At 37.1% G+C, this 15033-nt stretch overlaps 3 protein-coding genes across 5 annotated transcripts; 1 reads left to right on the top strand and 2 right to left on the bottom strand.

The window, feature by feature from the left end:
• Positions 1–999: 999 nt before the first annotated feature.
• On the top strand, positions 1000–5274 carry LOC111324809 (QRFP-like peptide receptor). Its single transcript, XM_022928458.2, has 5 exons — positions 1000–1268; positions 1475–1622; positions 2482–2752; positions 3364–3618; positions 4176–5274. Exons 1-5 carry the CDS (start codon positions 1181–1183, stop codon positions 4527–4529), a joined length of 1116 nt encoding a protein of 371 aa, XP_022784193.2. The 5' UTR covers positions 1000–1180; the 3' UTR covers positions 4530–5274.
• A 239-nt stretch (positions 5275–5513) lies between these two features.
• LOC111324804 (galanin receptor 2a) lies at positions 5514–10476 on the bottom strand. Of its 3 annotated transcripts, XM_022928453.2 has the most exons (6): positions 9728–10476; positions 9080–9372; positions 8529–8665; positions 7898–8162; positions 6868–7116; positions 5514–6454 (listed from the first exon to the last, which is right to left on the bottom strand). In XM_022928453.2, exons 2-6 carry the CDS (start codon positions 9131–9133, stop codon positions 6089–6091), a joined length of 1071 nt encoding a protein of 356 aa, XP_022784188.1. In that variant the 5' UTR covers positions 9134–9372; positions 9728–10476; the 3' UTR covers positions 5514–6088. The 3 variants fall into 3 exon arrangements, with proteins under 3 accessions (XP_022784188.1, XP_088592586.1, XP_088592585.1); XM_088736460.1 differs by lacking the exon at positions 9080–9372 and having other exon boundaries at positions 9728–10475; XM_088736459.1 differs by lacking the exon at positions 9728–10476 and having other exon boundaries at positions 9080–9708.
• A 280-nt stretch (positions 10477–10756) lies between these two features.
• On the bottom strand, positions 10757–13159 carry LOC111324779 (adenosine receptor A3). Its single transcript, XM_022928413.2, has one exon. The coding sequence runs from the start codon at positions 12881–12883 to the stop codon at positions 11885–11887; it is 999 nt and encodes a 332-aa protein (XP_022784148.1). The 5' UTR covers positions 12884–13159; the 3' UTR covers positions 10757–11884.
• Between the last annotated feature and the right edge of the window lie 1874 nt (positions 13160–15033).

Raw genomic sequence — 15033 nt, 5'->3', positions numbered from 1 at the left:
CTTGCTTTTTCCTTCAATATACCACTTTTCCTGGCCATAAACTTCACAAACACTATAGGCGACTGCGAGGAAGACTGGCTTCAGGAGTGGATGGGTACAGCCAATAGCATGGTTTGGTTGAGGGCTTTTACAGTTCTTCTCTTAACACTGATGACTGGATTTTACTCTAGAGTCATGTACTCGCTGTGGTTCACACAAGTTGATGATAATCAACTTTCTCATCGGCAGAGGGTGAGAAATTTTTGCAAAGTTAATACGAGAGTTACAATTCTTATTTCCCACTAGCCTCTCAATACTGTAACCGTTATGTGACATAATAAAATAACATTGCAAAATATTGCAGTGCATCAAATCCCAAAGTTTTCTACTGTTTGAGGCATTCGAACAGCCTCGTGACATTTTAGCGCTAAGTTGTGGTTAATCAAATAAGAACACCACATCTGCTCTTAAATTCTCTCTATATGACTAGTACTATTTACCTCAAACAATGGTCATTAAAAATTCAAAACACACCTGTAACGCGAATTACTTTAAAACTTCAAATACAGACAAAAAATAATAATTTAGTAAAGCTGCATATTGCTTCCTATGGTAATGCGTATCCGGTCATCTTCTTCGCCCGGGAAAGACCAGCAGGGTATAAACAAAATATCACCATCCGCAGTGGAAGTCGCTGCGTCGTGTGACGCGCGATAACACTTCATTTATTATTAACACTTATTTATTATTAACACTTATTTATTATTAACACTTATTTATTATTAACATTTATTATTAACACTTCATTTATTAATGGTGTTTCCACCAATATGAATAACAACCTCCAATATGATCCAAAAAAAGTTGAACAAAGCAGCCGACCGAATAAGCATTAATAACTTTGTCGAATTCTAAATAAATTTTGACTAGGCCGCCCACCCAACTTTTTTTTATAATCCATAAAAGGAAGTTGGATGAACGCACGCATACAAAAAAGCAGTTAATCAAGTAACCACCTCAAAGTTCAACTACTAGTTGACACTAATGGCGGTGAAAGGATCACATAATAATCTTAATAGCCCAATCTGTTTTCCTTCTTTGACATTAATTAATTATATTGTATTATGGTTCTAGTTCAAAGATGATGTATGCTCGGCATACGGTCGAAATACTTTTTGCATATGGAAGCATGCCATGACGAATGATCGTATTATGTAAACTAAAGAGGAATCCTAAAAGTTCTGAGGCATCTATTGTGCGGGATTTACACAAAAAGGAGGTTGAGACTGGTAAGGTGTAAAGAATCTTCTGTTTCGCCACAGTTTCGAACTAAAAGGCTTTCATCGGTAATTTCTAAAGCGGAGGTTATCATGACACTCAAATGTGGCGCAAAATTAATTTTACAGTCGCTCAGTCAAGCATGAAACATTTAAGCCTATAAATTGAAAATACCATTTAATGTAAATACCACTTTTTGTGTACTTTGTATTGGAAGGATCGTCAAACTCTTTAGAGATGTCCATGCGTTCAACCTCAGAAACAGCTGCTTTTGCCTGTATCGCAGTTCTCTCTGCCCTTGTCATTATCGTCGTGTTAGGAAACGTTTTGGTGTGCACAATAATTATGAAACATCGGGATATGAGGTAAGTAATTAGCGAGCGGTTTTCTCATTGTTCAAACTGATTCTTCACTAATGAAAAAACATACCGCGGAGCTGAATTCTTTGTGAAGCGTGTTGAATGACACGAACACCGAGCCTGATAAAATATAAAATCTGGGATTGTTCGGTTTCTGCAATGGAGCGCTACATTTCATGACATTCATTGTGCGTTTTTCTTTTATTAATATTCAGCCATAATTTGTTCTTTTAAAAGTCTTGAGTTTTTCACAATTCCTTCACGTAAACAGAAAATTTCGCACAAGAAGGGTATACTAGCATTAAGCAGTCAGTTGAAGCACCTGACAGTTTAACTTGAGCATATTTCATGCATTCTTTTAAATGTTTTTGTTACAGTTTTCAACCATAATTTTCAAATATGATTCTCTGTCGGATTTTTTACATTTCATTTTGTTCTCATCAGTAGAATGCTTCATATTCGTTTGAAAATTAATTTATAGTTTCTTCATTGCATGTAATAAACCTTCATCAAGGGAGAAAGAAAAGAAATTAATTGACATATTGATTTGCAAATTTAGATTAAAACTTTCTTTAATATCAATAGAAAACAAAGTTATAATAACCCCTTAAATAAACCTTTGATAATAACGGCTGATAGTTTCTAAAGAAACTGTTTGGGGCTGCGTCGGTGGGGGTAACGAAATAATTTGGATAGTCAACAAAGTTGAAATGATAAATTGGCCACCGTTACGATTACAAGAGCTGACGTTTCGAGCGTTAGCCCTTTCGTCGGATCGAATAGAGGAATTGTGGGTTGTGTGTGCTTTTAAAGGCAGAAAACGGAGCTACGTTGATAATAAACGATGTTTTTTATGATTTCGCAGAAATCCTATAAACTTTCTACTCGTAAACCTGGCTATCTCAGACATCGTTATTGCAATCTTCATCATACCCGACTTCATCCTGAGCCGCACATTTACCCATCCTGACGGAGCTACCGGTTCAGTTCTTTGCCGCCTACTAACTGGCGGAAACTTCTCATGGGTTGGAGCTGCTTCATCGGTCTTTACCTTGATGGTGATATCCGTTGAACGCTATCATGCAGTATTGCATCCTTTTGGCAACAGATGGAAACTTAGTTATCACAAACTGAAGGTAAATTTGTTTTTGAGCGCAGGTGTTTTCCAAGATTTGCATGCGCATATATAGTCTAGAATTTAGCTATAAAAATTGGTGGAAGAATTCCTCTCATTAGACAAAAAATAGTGAAGAAAATGGTGAATATGATGAACGTTGATGGAGAACTTCCAAAGAATTAAACTTATTGGTAGCATTGCTGCCTAACTTTTTGGGTCTAGGAATAATTCTTTTACCGAGGTAGTGTTTTCTCTGTTTTGACAGAGAATATAAATAAATATACTTAAAAACATTAGAAATTAACACAATTTTCTATGGGAAAGTTGAGATTATAGATCACCAGACAAGCCCTGAAAGTTATGATGAAGTCAGCGTTCCCTCATATGCTAATAACGTTTTTGAAAGAATATCGCAGCCACGTCATTTTAATCTGTTTCACCTGCACCCAGGCAAAAATGTAAACATAGACAAAATGATGAAGACCTCTGATGAAGAAGGGGGCGAGGAAAGAGTGGATTGAGGGAAAGGGCTTGGAGATGATGTGGCTCGATTCTTAAATTAAGCATGACACCATTATTCCTTCATTTTTGTTGCTTTTATCAGTTTTGGTGCGTTTCTTTCCTATATAGGTAATTATTCCAAGCTGTTGGATCTTTGCAGTGATAATGATTCTACCAACGTTTCTTAGTGTTGACTTAAATAAGACTGCGCGCGACTGCGAAGAATACTGGCCTTCAAAGTGGATGGGTATAGCATATAGCATAACTTTGTTCTTAATCTTGGCCGCACTTCCTTTGGCATTGATGACCGGTTTATATTCAAGAGTGGTGCACGCTTTGTGGTTAAAAAGAAATGACCACACTCAGCTCTCTCTTCAACAACAGGTAAGAGCTGATTGTGTGACTCTTTGAATTTAACAGCGTTGGTAAATTTCCCCACTCGATTAAATCTCTCAGTAGATTCTCGGGTCATGACTGATCACTGAATTTAGCGCGCCTTATTTCACTGTAGAGCCTGCCAAATTTAAAGTTTTTTTTTTTTTTAATTGAAATCTTCTCCCTCCATCCGAACCCAGAAATATGATGTATCCTCGTCTAATCAGTCTGTACTATGCAACTGTATATGCGAGCGGAAAAAGCTCGCTTTGATTAAAAGAACGGACCGACGAAATGAGGTTAATAAGGAGTATATAAAAGAACTGTACTGTTACTAAAAAATGGATCCATTTTGAATCACCTAACTGTCATTAGGTGTGTTTGTCTAATCTCGACACCAAGCGATTAAAGCTTCTTAAAAATTGACGATGGGCTATGTATCGTGATGTGGTTTGTTTATCTGCTGGCTTTGTTTTTCTGTTTTGTTTCTTTGCTTCCACTCAGCATTGCTGTTCGCAACTCTAAGAAGTATTGAGTTATTTTTCAGTTAAACTTTCTTTGTAAAGGGTGTCATGAAAGTACGAAGGCGGGTCACTTTGACGGTGACAATTGTCAGTGCCAGTTTTGGAATCTGTTGGATCACGGACTCGACCATTTTTTTCCTGCATCATGTCAGTTCACCTTACAGTGACGTCACTTTTGCTATCGGCGCGATAATGATCCTGTTCAATTCTGCTCTCAACCCGTTTGTGTACGCTCTGACCAACCGAAGATTCAACCAGAAGATTAAGGCCATGTTGCGCCATAGTGTTTTCCAAGGGAACAAAGTTCATCCAAGTGAGGAACATATCAGCTGCAAAGAATTAACAGATGGAAACAATACGCCGCGTTCATTGAGATTTCCAGCTTTGTGCGATTAACTTCTTGAACGCAATTGTAGGTCGCTAAATCAACCAGCGCTACGTAAAGCTTAATTCATCCGAGTAACCTTTGGAGATACTAAGTCTTGCTTTCATGCAAAAGTGATCGAGCCTATCCCACAATGGTGATTTCAAAAATAAAAAAAAAAACATATTAATAAGTAACAAAACAAAGAACATAAAATAAAATGCATGATGATTCTCCCTAAAAAATAAATCCGAAAAGGGAACAACTGGACGCCTAACACAGTTTTGTACCTTTATGACGAGTGATTCAATGTTGTGCAGTGACATAAACTCCGCAATGACTATTGCTAACTTGTAGGTAAAATGAACTGAATATCAACATTTACGGTGAAGAATAAGAAACTGGCAAAAAAAGGCAATTTCCATGGGACGGTATAATGTCCCATAGCCTTAACGTCATCACTACTAAAACGCAAATCTCATGCAAGCCATGACGACATAAACTATCGTTAACTAAAAAATAAGAAAAGTGGATCAATCAATTCAAATATTTCCAAGCCATTGCGCGTATTAATTTCGGCATCGTTAAACTGGATAGAGTGAAATATCTCGCCTAGCACTTAAGTATTAGACCTATATTCGCGAATAAGTCTACCCCATTGTACACCTCGATAGAACATCTTTAGAAGTGGATCATAATATTTAAAACATCTTGAATTGTATGAATTTAAACAACCGCCCTTTACATTCGATGATATGGCAAATGTATCAAATAAATACCTGAGCTTTTTGAACCTGGCTGGACGATTTGTCTTGTTAGTTGCCCAAAGATAGCCCTACTTTACCTGGAGAGTAACCCTAAACTAATAGAAAGAGCTGTCCTCTTCCACGCTGAAAGAGCCTTTACCAAACGGTGGAAAGCACCCAGAAAGAAAATGGGCTCTTTCAACGGACGTCATATTCAGTATCTCTCATGGTAACCTACGTCACCCACGTAGGGAATCTCATCTCTCTAAATGATGATGATGATGATGAAACTTTATTTATGTGTCTGTTAGGGATCTAGCTCCTGACTAGCAAGGTGCTAATTGGTGACACAGTATAGCTATACAATAAACGTTATCTTAAGATGTACTAATTAATACACTAACAAAAACAGTTTATGGCAAGAAAAAAGGGAGTAAAAAAAAGGGGGGATTTCTCGTTACTCCTTCGAAAACTTAATGTAACTCTAATCTTTCTGACTCGTACCTTTCGTTTTGAATTCACCTATATAGTGAGTGCTCCAAAGTATCACCACAAAAAAACGGCAACGATGAATTCTTATTTCAATCACTTTTTCTATAATTCTTAAATCAAACGAGAAGAAAGTGGACAAAATAACTGGGGATAGAAACACAGGTTGTGAGAAAATATTGACAAGTTCTATGAAATTTTGCCAGTTCCGTACTTATCACGATTAACCTCTCTGATGATTTCCTAAAGCTACAAACCTTCAAAATTTCAACACTTTAACATTCTCGCAAAATTTATTACAAGACGACAATTATCGTGGCAGTGATTTTGCAAGCTCATTATCTCGATAAATCACATCACGAAGCCTCTTGCTGCAATGTTTGTTGCAACTGCACTACCTCCGTGGTGTAAGTGGCGTCTTGGGTGTTATCCTGTCCCGGTATAAAGGCATCCACCTTCGCTCTGCACAAACCAGGGCAGCATATCAGTTCCTTGATATGCTGTCTGAAGCGATGATTAGCGATAACATATATGAGTGGGTTAATGGCGGAGTTAGCAGTTACCACGGCAACGGATATGATATGCAGTAAATCGCTGTGATACGGGGTGTGACTGAAGTAGCTGATGACGTACATTGTTTGGGCGGGAGTTCTGCAAACGGCAAAGACCACGCTAACTGTGAAGACCATTTTGGTGATTCTTCTTCGAATCCTCAACACTCCCTGTAAATATGAAATTGGCGATATGGGTGTAAAAGAAATTGGTAACATCGATAACATTTGCTGTTCTCGATCTAATGATATCCCCATCTAAGCTTGCCGATTCTAAGCTTATGTTTCCCTGACAACCCTCATTCTTAAGAAAGAGAGACTAACATTTTTTAGTTACATCGTGTCTGTAATGGACGAAGTATTTATACCAGATAAACCTTCTGTCGTTTCTATTCAGGAGAAAGACATAACAAAGACGCTGATTCTTCTAATTTAACTCCAGCAATAACAACACAGGAAAAGTTCGCTGATGCTCTCTCAACAGGGCTGGTTTGTCAATGAATAAAAAACAATTGCATCGGCTTTCGTTCATTTTTTTAGTTAGTCTACGGAAACAGAAAACATTTAAAGAACCAAGTGCTTGCCTGTCGAGTGCTGTCGCCATCGTCCTCATCCAGAAACCAAAGCTGATACACGACTCTTGCAGAGAGTCCGATCATCAGGAAAATGGGAAGATAACCGGTCACCAGAAGCCATATCATGCTGCTAGACTTTGCCATCCATTCCTCTGGCCAATTATCCATACATATCTTATGCTTTATGCTGTAGTGGTCGGTCAACAGCAGAGGTAAATTGAACAGGATTGCAAACAGCCAAATTACTGGGACAATGATCTGCAAGGAAGTCGTGAACGTTGGAGCAAGAAACTTGACCAATATGAATTGGGAAACATTAGAAGGAAGAAAGCCAAATTATGAAACATGCTGTGAAAGGAGAGACGACACGTCAACTGGCTCTTGTTATCTCTGATCTTCGCGAGCCTTGGAAAAGCTGCATTCCGCCGATTAGTAGATATGTCTTATTAAACGTTTTGCTGTGTAGTATCGCTGAGTATTTTTACGAGTTGTGTATGTTTACTCAGCGATACTACACAGTAAAACGTTTAATAGGAGATTTATTACAAAACACACAATATTGTTATTTCAGTGCGGGCAAATTTCTAACCGGTTCTCTGGAGTAAAAATACCGCGTGATATTTGTACACGATTCGCGCGTTATTTGTAGTCTACGAAGCACAGTTCAATAACAGGGATAGATAATTCTGCAACCTCATTAATTTCTACTGCGTCACTCAAGGGATAAAATCGCCATTTATGTTTAGCTTCTCGGTTATTGATAGTTAACTTCTCGGTTATCTATGATTAGCTTCTCGGCAAACGAAGGCTGCACGAGGGCGTTCCACTCTAAGAAGCTCGCGAGAAGACAGCAAGCCCGTCATTTTCCCATTGTTTATTCAACTGTTTAAAGTCGGAAAAGTTAACGTCACCCTCGCACCCCTGTAGTGTATCTTTTCAAGATAAGATTTTCTTCGTATTTTTTGGCTGTTTTTCTTTTTTTTTTTAAGTATTTATTTATTTTTCGGCATTACTGTTTTCGATTTTGCCTTTTTCATACCTCCACCTTTGCAGCGGTCAACTGTGTGCCTTGCGGGTTCATGATTGCATAATATCTTTCCAAAGCTACAACAGCCAATGTAAATGCAGAAGCAACTGCCCCGATCCAAGACAAATTGCCACCTATCAGCAGCTGACAAATAACTGTACCAGTCATTCCATCAGGTAGCGTGTATGTATCAAAGAGCACAAACCGAGGAACGATGAAAAGAGCAACCAAAATGTCTGCTACTGCCAGGTTCATGATTAGATAATTCATTGGGATTCTGAAAAAATTAAATCAAAGTTGATGAACTTTTGATTTCTGGGTGTTAAGATGCAACGTAAGCCCATTTAACCACAGACTTCTTTTTGCAAAGATCCAGTACGGTTTATCAGTTAGTACGTATAAGTACTCTCTCGTACTATGATAAAAAGCCATAAAATCGACAAGAATTAATGTAAAAGACACACTGAATAATAACGAGAAAAAGGCTTGAAAGGAGTCACCTTTGTTCCTGTCTTCCCGCCAACTAAAATCTGGATAAGCATGAAATTTCAAATCACTTTCATTTCAGCCTAACTTTAAATCCTTTATGCGGTGAGCGTAGATGATTTTAGACAAGCACCATTACCAGTGGCGTCTGACTCACCTCATGTCCTTAAATTTAACAATCAGCACACAAACAATCACGTTGCCGATGATGTCGATGGCAGTGAGCATTGAGAACATTGTGGCCAGGCCGATCTTGGCAGCTTTTGACTCTGTGTAATACCACATCATGTAAGTCTGGAATTTACAAAAAAAGCAGCTTAATGAGAACTTGGATCTTTTTACACTATTGGAGCATACTAACGATAGTTGGGACACTTATCAGCATCAACGCAACGTTTTCTGTTGAGTCACAGCTCAAATTTTCCCTTTTGGAGTAAGAAATCTCTTTAATTTCTAAAAAGTGAGTTCCTGGCAATGAAACGAACATAATGAAGGCCACCTCCATGTAGTAAAACTGACTGGGTTGTGCAGCAGTGCAATTCTTGAAAATTTACGATTTAAGCAATTTGAAATGGGGAAAATGACAAATGTGCTCCATTTTTACGAAAGAGTCGTTCAGTAGTCGAAATTTCCGTAAAAATATAAAGACGGCAGTCTTTCTCAGTCTTTCTCTTTCAACAAAATATTTAGTTAAACATTTGTACTAACCTCCGAAATGTTACTTGTCAAGATTATCAAAGGGAAGAACCACAGGTCTAACATGAATCAATACTGAGTCATTCTCTAGAAGGTGACTTCGTAATGACACAGGAACTATCACTACCTCGTACAGTTTTTCATTTGACCACGCAGGATGTACCAGTTCAGAAAACTCTTCAGATATTCTCAAAGTTTGACATTTACAATTATTGCGGTTTGCTTTACAATGCTGAGTGATACTTTTCCGCCTCTTCCTTCGTAGAGATATTCACCTCCTATTTATTGAGGAAGATCATACGGGCCTAGAAAACAAACGATCCAATCGCAAAGAAACAATTAAATGGTCTCGAGGTAAGTTAAGTTAAGTTACGTTTCGCTTTCACGAGAAAATTACATTTTTTCTTGAATTATTGCCAGACTTTCTTAAGCAAACAAAGGTAAAGTAAAGGTTCTTGAGTGAGGAAATTGACTGAACTCAATAGTCATCGTAATAAAAAGTAATAATGGCAAATACCCGACTTAGTTTAAGAGGCTTCTCAGAGAAAAAATATAGAATCTATAGTTTCCACAGAAATAAGACTTAACCTTTACAGATAGAGAGCTGAGTCACTTTTGGTAATAAAAATTTGTCACAAGAACACTTTAATTACAACGCACCTTTTCGCCTGAGAAGAGGGAAAATCAAGGTCCAGTGATTAGGGAGCTTTAGCAACGACGACGGCGACGGCAACGAAAACGTCTTGTCGAAATCTAACTCTTCGTTTTTGTAACTCTTTCGAGGTTATTCCGATGTGTTTCACTTGGAAAATGCTGGCGAACCATTAAGGAACTATATCACTACCAATGGCGCTAAAGTGAGGAGAGAGAAAGAAAAATTAACCGTCATGCGCTCACGTTCTCAAGAAAACCTAAAGTTTGGTTATTTCACGTTGTTGTTTTGCCGAGAACGGCAAAGAAATGTACCAAAATGTTAAACGCACGTGCAGGGCGATTGTTTTTGCTCATTAAGCCTATTGTTTTCTGCCGTTCTCGTTCCCGTCGCCGTCGTCGTTGCTAAAGCTCCCTATTATCCCTGGTCGACGCGGCATGCTCCCAGCAACCACGACGTTGGCTCAATCTTCTCTTTGCCCTCGCGTTTTGTCTTCACTACAGCACGGGCTATCGTTCCTCGACATAACCAAATTTCAACTCGGCGGTCGCTATTTCATTTTGTCTTTGTTACATTTTAATTTTGATTTTTTTGCTTCTATGTTTATTTTGATTTTTTGTTTTTATGTTTATTTTCTATGTGTTTGCCATTTTTTTGTTTTGTTTTCTAGCGAGGCAAAATAAATATACATCTGTTGTAGATCGAACTGCCTTTCATTAAAGAATTCTATAGACCACTTTCATAAATGGCTGCCGGATTAAAATTCTTTTATTTACATATAAATTTGCTTGGGTGGCAAGCGAGGCCACTCGGGCAAATTTAAATTTAAACAAAAGAATATTAATCGGGCAGCCATTTATGAAAGTGGTCTATAGTTTGGTCAAACAGAACATCTCTCTCCATTGCTATAAATGATGGGCATTCATTTTACATGTGGTAGATTCTTTGGCATCGGTGCTGACATAGATCCGGGAATATATTCATAATAATTCGGGTCGTTATCTTCAATTAGGAACAATAAATTCAAGACTACCAAATGACCATAACCATTTTACCTCTTTATTACACGTCTGTACATGATTTTCATATTACGGCAAGTTGAAAAAAACCCACCAATACCATCTAATCTATCCCGTCTAATTTCAATCGTAAATGTTGATATATTTTATATAAGGTAACATTATTGCACGCAAACTTATTTTAACGACATTACACTATAGCACGTCCATCTAATTAATGGAAATCGTGCCTAGTAACATCACTAGCCATCAATCTTATTTTACATAATTATATAGGTAGACATTGTTTTAAATTTAACGATGCTACATAATTCACATGCATATAATTAAAATGTTACCTCCTCTACGTCCACGAAAGGAAACCTTTAAAATGACATTAAATAGGATGTCATTTGTTACTGACAAAGTCATACTAAGAAATAGCAAACTTTACGTTAACTTTGTTATTCCTATCTCCCCTTTTTTTTATTAATACATTTTTCATAAGCTAACGAGCCTCATGGTATCCTCTAAATATAAATGTATTTACGTGGCTACATAAGAACACTTCTGTTCTTTAAAACGGCTTTGCTTTAGATATTTATTTTTTCTCACTGTTCGGGAGAAATTCAATCAGTCGTTTCAATGATACAAGGGCCCCTTTTGCCTCAGTGACGTTTCCAAACAAATTTTTAACTTAAGGTAAACAATTTCGCTTTAAGGTTGTATTATCTGTAATAGTATGGCAGTATCACAGTTTTTATACTATTTATTCTAACCATTCTGATCAACCTGTAAAGCATAGCACAGTGATTCACCGTTCTTTAAGATTATACGACACGGCCGGATTCTTAGGGTACGCTATAGCTAGAACACATTAAATACACTTAACAGATCGGTCCGCGCGTCAAAGATTTCCTCGCAATGCAAATATTGATTTATGAAAAGAAAGCTTCTATTCGATGTCACACTCGTTTGAAGTCAAATTTCAGATGTTTGGCATTGTCAGCTAAACAAATAAAAAAATTAAGATAAGTTATTCCTTTCCGCTCTCCCTGAGTAAAGACTTGAATCTAATTTCAAAGCGTGTAATAGTTGCAAAGGCAATTTGTCATCGTCCGTCTACATCACGTATCTTTCTCAAACAGCACTTTCTTGCTTTTGTTTTCAATTGCTCTTACAATAAAATTTTGCGAGAATTAAAACTACCTCTGATCTAATCTCTTGTATCCGCCAGCAGTACAGAAACGGGTTAAGGGCCGAGTTAGCGAATAACAAAGTTATCGTATAACTTAAGACGACAACTTTCATTTTGGTTATGGGCGTCGTTTGTATGACGACGAACATGGCTAGATATGGAACATAGCAAACAAACATTAAAATATAGACATAAAACATGTTAACCACAGATCTTTTGTATGCTCCATATCGCGGTTTCGATTTGGAGCCACCCGAGCTGCTTTTCTCTTCTTGGTAAGTCGTTGATTCGGCGTCCTTCCATCGCGACGCGGTGCGAACTCTTAGTTGGCGAAGCCTGTAGCCAAGTCGGGCATACGCACTTGTACAGAAAACCAAACATATTGTGACAATAGTTATATTAAACTTTTCGTACAGTTTAATATCCCATATCCAGTTGAAAACCCACAAACCAGTTAGCATCCACATTGTGACAATGACTGTTATTACCCTGGGAAGTGTTATGGTTCTCTGATATTTGGACCCAAGGTGAAGAGCCAGAAGGCGATCGGTAGCTATAGCTGTCACCGTCAGAAATGAAACGGCAGAGAAAACGTTCGCTGACAAATGGAATCCAATTCCTGTTACGCAGTAGAACCGATGCATGTCCAATATTTCAGCCGTTTTGTACATCACGTAAAATGGCTGAACTGTTAATCCAACAAGGAAATCAGAGGCGGCAAGGCTGTAAACCAGAGCTCTCGATGCTGGTCGAAGCGCCGCGGATCTCCGCAGCGCCTGAAGGACGATTCCATTTCCGAGAATGGCCAAAATTGCCAATACTGTGTTTAACGTACAGTTAACGATGTATTGTGTTGTAGGTGGACCGCTATGGAAAATTTGAAACCGATCCAGGTAATAGCAGCTTTTTCCTGCTACATCCGAAGAATTGATAAAGGGTGGCACGAATGTTGAGTTGTCCTCCATCATTTAAGGTTTTGCCTCACCTGCAGTTACAAATCACTGACTCTGATCAATGTGATCAAATAAATATATGATTCCATTTTTTTGATCCGGAGCTATACAGCTGCGTTGTATCCACACATTTTTTTTTTGTCATACATCAATGTCCTTCCGATGCGAGGCAAACATTTCATAATATATTATTTGTGTTTGAGAGATTCTCAAGTTGCAGATTAACATAAATGGTACCAAGGGCATAATACAGAGGAAATGTTTTATTGCCTCACACAGTTTCCATAACAGTTCGAATTGTTCAGTTAAAGCGTGACTTATAAAGATAAGTTTCCTTGAACGCCTCGCAATTTGGACAGCTTTTTTAACACAAAAAATGTCAGGTCATTCTTACATTTTAGATTTAAATTTAATGTATGTCGAAATTCTTGACGCGTTTTTGTAATAAAAATTGACTGAAGATAAAAGAAACGCCGTGTTTCTTTTGTGATAAATGAATACACAATTTCCTAGCCATCGTTACTGAAACTTTAATTTCAATTGATACTCCCTAAAAAATAATGTTAAAAAAAATAATTATTCGTATAACCAACAACGTACTATATATGCATAAGTGTTTGACACGCCAAAACTCGTTTTCAAAATGCTTTACTTGTAAGTTTTTTCGCTGAAAGCTTTGGAATTGCTTGAAACGTTAACTAATCTGAAAAATATTGAATTTGTCAGGATCAGTGATAAATATTGTATTATGACCTAATCGGAAGCACTATTGCAGGAACAGTAATAAGGTAAATAATGCTCACAGGAAATTGCTCGTATAACAACGACAGCCTTTTGTTTGTTTATTTGTCCCTTTTTGTGTCATTATCCTATGTCGCTTTTTTATCCTTACATCCAATTGTTTACCTTTTCTCCGCTCAGCTACTCAATAAAACTTTGGTTTCAGTTTCATTCATATAGAGTTGCATTCTCAAAAATATTTTAAAAAAATGTCGTAAGTGCAAGCTACCGGGGCCAATATCATGATATCAACCATAATGGCAAATCTATATTTCAACAGAACTTCCTTCCTCGCTGCACGTTTTTCACAGTTACGCTGCACGGTTATTCTTCCATTTCTTTCAGGATCTCCGGGTTTAATGTTTATAAACATTTTTTGCGACAACATTTAGCCAATGAAAAACACACGGAAAATGTACTAAATTCGTAGGTACTTTTTCATTTCGTCTCTTTTCTCTTTCATTTAATGATTCCCTTCTTTCCTTTAACAATTTTGGCATTGCTTACATGTTCCTCAACATTATGCTATTTAATTTCATTTGACCGGAAAAATCTCTGAAACACGTACGAAATACCATGCGTTACCTACTATTGAGTATTACCCAAAAATTCCCGATCTCGTACAAAAAATCTGTTACAAAAAAAATACAAATTAATCCAACAAGGCTACTGATAAAAGTATTAAGAACATTTTATTTAAATTAGTAAATGGTTCCCAGGCAAAAAACTCGATAAAAATGTTTACTGGTGGTAACATTGACTTTCGGTCAAATTAAACATGTGGTCAGTGTTTGTTTGACGCAATAAAACTAAAATATTTACACTGAGTTTTGTTTCATTCTCACGATCCTTATGGTAAATGCATTCATAAAGGCGGGACATATTCAATATTTCTAGCAAAATGAAATAATTCGTTATTGTAATTTCACATTTCATTTTTTTATAATTACACCTTAAACCTGTCTTTTTCTTTATAAACAAGAAGTATCAAAACGTATACTCGAGGACAATTAAAATCTTTATTCAATCGCCTTCTAACAATTTTTCTTGGTTTTTTTTTCCAGTTGGAGGAAATTATTATTAGTAGTAGTAGTTTCTCTTAGAAATATTTGATGTTCATTCTATTACGAATAGTTCAGATTAACCTTTGATGCAAAGGTGTTGTCTCAGAAAGGACTTAAAGATGGATTCCCTCAGCTTAACTTCCTAGAGAGCAATTAAACTTGTGTACCCGTCATATATTTCCTCGCCCGGAACTTCATCTTTCCAATTACTTTACTCGTCTACTAACACATTTATTTGCTCTTTTTTTCAATTAATCATCTCTTCATTCATTCATCCACTCATTCAGCGTTTTATTCTCTTTTTTTTGTTCTCATTCAGTT

This window comes from Stylophora pistillata, chromosome 10 (assembly GCF_964205215.1).
Source record: "Stylophora pistillata chromosome 10, jaStyPist1.2, whole genome shotgun sequence".
In the NCBI taxonomy this organism is placed as follows: Eukaryota; Metazoa; Cnidaria; class Anthozoa; order Scleractinia; family Pocilloporidae; genus Stylophora; species Stylophora pistillata.
Note: the sequence above shows the minus strand (reverse complement) of the source record. Positions and strands in the feature narration are given on the sequence as shown.